General features: G+C 33.4%; 1 protein-coding gene across 1 annotated transcript in view; it reads left to right on the top strand.

Annotated features, from left to right (window-relative positions):
- The first annotated feature begins 918 nt into the window (after nucleotides 1-918).
- LOC119589633 overlaps nucleotides 919-5,240 on the top strand; it is a 12,137-nt gene continuing 7,815 nt past the window's right edge. The window contains exon 1 of the mRNA XM_037938228.1: nucleotides 919-927. Coding sequence (XP_037794156.1) covers nucleotides 919-927 — 9 coding nt within the window. The remainder of the gene's footprint in view (nucleotides 928-5,240) is intronic.

The following is a 5,240-nucleotide window of genomic DNA, read 5'->3' as shown; positions in this document are numbered from 1 at the left end:
ATAAGTTTCACTTTTCCTACCACAGTCCTTACATTTCCCTCCCTAACGCTAGATTACTGACCTGAGTGACCCTGTCCTGCAAGGAGGACGAGGATAGATTTTGCGTAAACTTCGATCTTTCTCCTAGTTAATTATGAAAAGTTTAAAAGCAGCATAATTATTTATAGATGCCTTCTGTAGTGGATTAATCAAAACTCCGTAGAGTTAGAGATGTTGGTTTGATAGCGTGTTACCCAACTACAGGTAATCGTCCATGTGGTTTGGAGTATTATGGTGATCCCGTAAGTCACAATAAAAAAGCAATAAAAATAACACACTGGCTGACTAAAATGCAACATAAAGAGGAGCATCCATATTATACATTTACTACGCACAATCTTTCGAACAAAAACCACGACACAAGACAACACACCATACACTCACTGGTACAACAGAGGCAATCCGCACAAGCACGAGAAACACAGTCACCCAGCTAATAATCCAACAGTCTGGTCAACACCAAGTAAAAAGCCTTCTCTCTGACCGACCTGGCTTGACCTTTTATACTGGCGGCTTCCCGCGCTTGCTGATGTTTTACCATAATGCAAGTCATGTTATGAATCGTATTTAAAATATGGATGTATGGTGAGTTTGAAATAGTAAAAAAATAAAAAATAGAACCACGAATAATAAAACTATACAAAGAATGGGCACAAAAGAAACTAAAAAACAGGAAAGTACGAAAAAGTGAAAAAGGAGGGATCCGTGAGGGAAAAACGGAAAACACAAAGAGAAAAACGAGTGAGGACAAAGCTAAGTGAATTAGTCGAAGGAAAAACAGGCAAGAATAAGACAAGATAAGTATAGAATAGAGGTAAGTGTCTATAAAATCGAGTGTTACGTGCAGAAGAAAATAGTGTAGATGTACATCACGGACCAATGGGAAAGGTAAGTCAGAGGATATAAAAACACAGGTTTATTCTTATAGAAAAAAAAAAACAGCTAAGCCACGTCATTTTGCAGGGCGGAAGAGTTCGTAGAGTTTCTACACAGTTACATAACGTCAGGCGGCCCGGATGTCAGGGGAAAGTCACTACAGTCTCAAACCAATATTTCAGTTACTTAATAAAGCTGTTACTAAATTTTTCTATATTAACTATACTTCAAAATAAAAATTATTGCATATAAATATTTCAATGGGATGGCACTTGTGTATTGCTCTCCCCGTCAGATAATACACATTTCAAATGCAATCGTAAAAATACATTTTAATTAATTGACGAACAGATGATCTTGACACACCACACACGCACACACCCACACACACATGTTCAAACACACATACATACATATGTTACACACACACACACACCACACACACACAAACACACACACACACACACACAACACACACACACACAAACACACACACACACACACACACACAACACCCGATTATATATGAATACAAAACACAAAACACGTACTGGTACACCAAAAAAAAAATGAAAATGAATATCAGCGTTTCGAACTCGTAAGAACGAAAAGAGTGAAAAGAATACACAAAGATAATCTGAAAAGGATTATATAGTGGGTTAGAGCAGGGGTTCTCACCCAGGGGCAATGGAGCTACGTTCTCTGGGCCCATGTGAATTTAAAAAGTATAGACGTAGAATGAAACTAGATTTTTGTTTCACCTACCAGTAATTACATATAATTTACTCACACATATCAATAAATTGGAATCTCTTTTGGGCATAGATTTTTGAATACATTGATAGACAACAGACAATAGAATAGATAGAATAGTAATAGATAGAAAGATAAAAGATGATAGTTAATAATAGAAAATACTACTACATCATACATACAACATCATACATACATACAAACCCCCCTCATACATACTACATACATTACATACATACTACTACAACATACATACTCATCATAAACATAAAACAACATCAATAAACATACAACATACATACATACATACAACTACAGAGAAAAAAGAGAGAAAAAAAAAGGAAATAAACCCACAATTACATGAGACAGAAAGGGGGCCTCACAAAAAAGGATGAAAACAAAAAAACGCAGCAGAAAAAACACAGGGAAAATAATCAAAAAATTATTAAAAAGAAAGAAGAAAAAAAAAAAAGGGAAAAAAAAGTAATGACCACAAAAAAGAATCATTAACACAAACCACAGCTGATCAACTGTCAAGGGCCATGCAATCAACATGAAACGAACATCAATATTCCCCCCGGGTTAATTACCATTTTGAGGTGGCGACAATGATTAACGCACTTTTTCCCTAATGGCTTTCTGGGGTTTTTTCCTGCTTTTTTTTTAGTTTTTTATTAAGATTTTTTTTGTGTGGTGTGTTTTTTTAAATGTCCTGATACCCCTTTTTTTTTTTCCGTTCTGTCTTTTTTTGGGGGGGGGGGTAATGAAAAAAACCCGGGGTTGTAAATCGTCTGTTTTTATTTCTCCTCTTTTTCTCCTCTCTCTCTCTTTTCCCTCTCTCTTCTCTCTCTCTCCTCTCTCCTCTCTCTCTCTCTCCTCTTCTTCTCTCTCTCCTCTCTCTCTCTCTCTCTCTTCTCTCAGGCGCGAGAGACCAGGGCCCAATTTTACATCTTCACGCTCTCTTTCCTTCTTTCCCTCTTTCCTCTTCTTCCCCACCATTTTGTGTCTTCTCACTATTTCAGACCCCTTTTCCTTTTCCCCCTTTTTCCTTTTCACTTCCCCTTTTCCTTTTTTCCTCCCCGAAATTTTCCCCTTTTCCTCTCTCCTTTTCCCAAAAATCCTTTTTTCTCACCTCTTTTTTCCTTTCTTAATCTTTTCCCCTTTTCGTTTTTTATCTACTTTTTTTCTCTGTAATTCCCCGTGTCTGTTTCTCCTTGCCCTCCTATCTCTTCCCTCTTTTTTTCCCCTTCCTCCTCTCTCTTTTTTTTTTTTCCTCTGTCTTTTTTTTCTGTCCTTCTCGCTTTCTCTTTCTCTCCTCGTCCCCCCTTTAAACTTATCTTGCTTCTTCCGCCCTGCTTTTGCTTTTTTATTTTTTCCCCTTTCTATTTTCCCTCTCCAATTTTTTTCACTTCCTCTCCCCCTCCCCTCCGCCTTCTTTTATATCTTTTCCTCCTGTTTTTTTCTCTTCTTCCAAAACTCTCCTTCTTTCCCCCGCCCTCCTCCCCCCTCGCCTTCTTTACCTTTTTTTCCTAGCTACCTATCTTTTTTCCCCCCTCTCCACCCTTTTCCTTCACTCTTTCACCCTTTATTCTCCTCCTTTCCCCTTGCTTTTTCCTTTTTTTTTTCCCCCACTGTCTCTCTCTCTTCTCTTTTTTCTGTCTCTCTCTCTCTCTTCTCTCTCTTCCTTACCCTCCTCCTCTCTCTCTCCTCTCTCTCTCTCTTTCCCCCCCCTCCCTCCCTCCCCCTTTCCCTCTCTCCCTCTTTCCCCTCTTCCCCCCCTCTCCCACTCTTTCCCTCTTCCCCCTCTTTCCCCCCTCTCCCCCTCCCCTCAACCTCTCTCTCTTTCTCTTTCCTTCTATTTTTTCTTTCCTTCCATTCTTTTCCCTTTTTGTCCCCGGGTGGCGCTGTCTCTCCCAGGTCTCCCGTGACCGAGAACGTCGCAAGCAGTCTTTCGCTTTAACCTTTGACGACTTATATATGTATATATATATATATATATATTTTATATATTTTATATATAAAATATATATATATAATGCATATTCTATCTGTCTATCTGTATATGCATATATATAAAATATCTATAATCATAAAATCTATCTTTTCATCTATCATATCTATATTATATATATATATATATATATAATGCATATATATATATAAAATATATATGAATAATATATCTATCTTATATAAATAATTAATAATCTATCTATTACTATCTACTATCTATATCTATATCATATATCTATTTATCTATCTATCCTATCATCTATCTAGTATCTATGTATTATATAAAATATATATATATATTTTATATATATATATTATATATATATAAAATATATGTATATATTCATGTAAATTTTTTTTATATATATAAAATTATATATATATAATTTTATATTATAATATTAGCATATATTTTATATCTATATTTATCTATCTATCTGTCTGTCTATCTATCTATCTATCTATCTATATATGCTATCTCTCTCTCTCTCTCTCTCTCTCTCTCTCTCTTCTCTGTATTATATATATTATATATTATTTATATATATATATATATATACATATAAAATATATATATATATATTATATTTTATATATATATATATATATATATATTAAATATATATATAATATTATGTGTGTGTGTGTGGGGTGTGTGTGTGGGTGTGTGTGTGTGTGTGTGGGTGTTGTGGGGTGTGTGTGTGTGTGTGTGTGTGTGTGTGCACGTTGGTATGTGTGTGTGTGTGTATGTCTGGGGTGTGGGTGTGTATGGTTTTTGTATGTATAAATTATATATATTAAAATATATATAAATATATAATATATATATAAAAATATATTATAGAAAAAATAATAGATAATAGATAGATAGATAGATAGATAGCACTAATGCATATTTAAACTTATTATATCTTATCTTATATTATATCTATAATAATATATATAAATTTGTGTGGTGTGTTTGTGTGTTAGTGTGTGTGTGTGTGGTGTGTGTGTTTGTGTTGGGGTGTGTGTGTGTTGTGTGTGTTGTGTTGTGTTGTGTTTGTGTGTGGTGTGTAAAAGATAGATAGAATTTTGCATATTTTGTATTATCAAATACACAAATACACCACACACACACACACACCACACACACACCCACACACCACACACACACACCACACCATATATATATATATATATATTATATATATATATATTAAAATAATATATATATATTTTATATAGATAGATATATTTTAATATTAAATTATATATATGTAAAATAATATACATATATAATATATTATATATATATATATATATATATATATATATATTTTAATTATAAAATATTATATATATAATTATTATATAGCACACCACAAATCTTCTTCTATCTATCAAAACACACACCCACACCACACACAAAAACACCCACACACACACACACACACCCCCACACACACACACACACACAAAAAAAAAAAAACACCAAATATAAATATATTTTAAAAAAAAAAAAACTTTATATATATATTTTTAAATAAAATTAAAAAAAAAAAAAAAAAACTATATAT

The sequence above is a fragment of the Penaeus monodon genome, chromosome 26, assembly GCF_015228065.2.
Source record: "Penaeus monodon isolate SGIC_2016 chromosome 26, NSTDA_Pmon_1, whole genome shotgun sequence".
Lineage (NCBI taxonomy): Eukaryota > Metazoa > Arthropoda > Malacostraca > Decapoda > Penaeidae > Penaeus > Penaeus monodon.
This window is presented reverse-complemented; position numbering and strand designations above follow the sequence as displayed.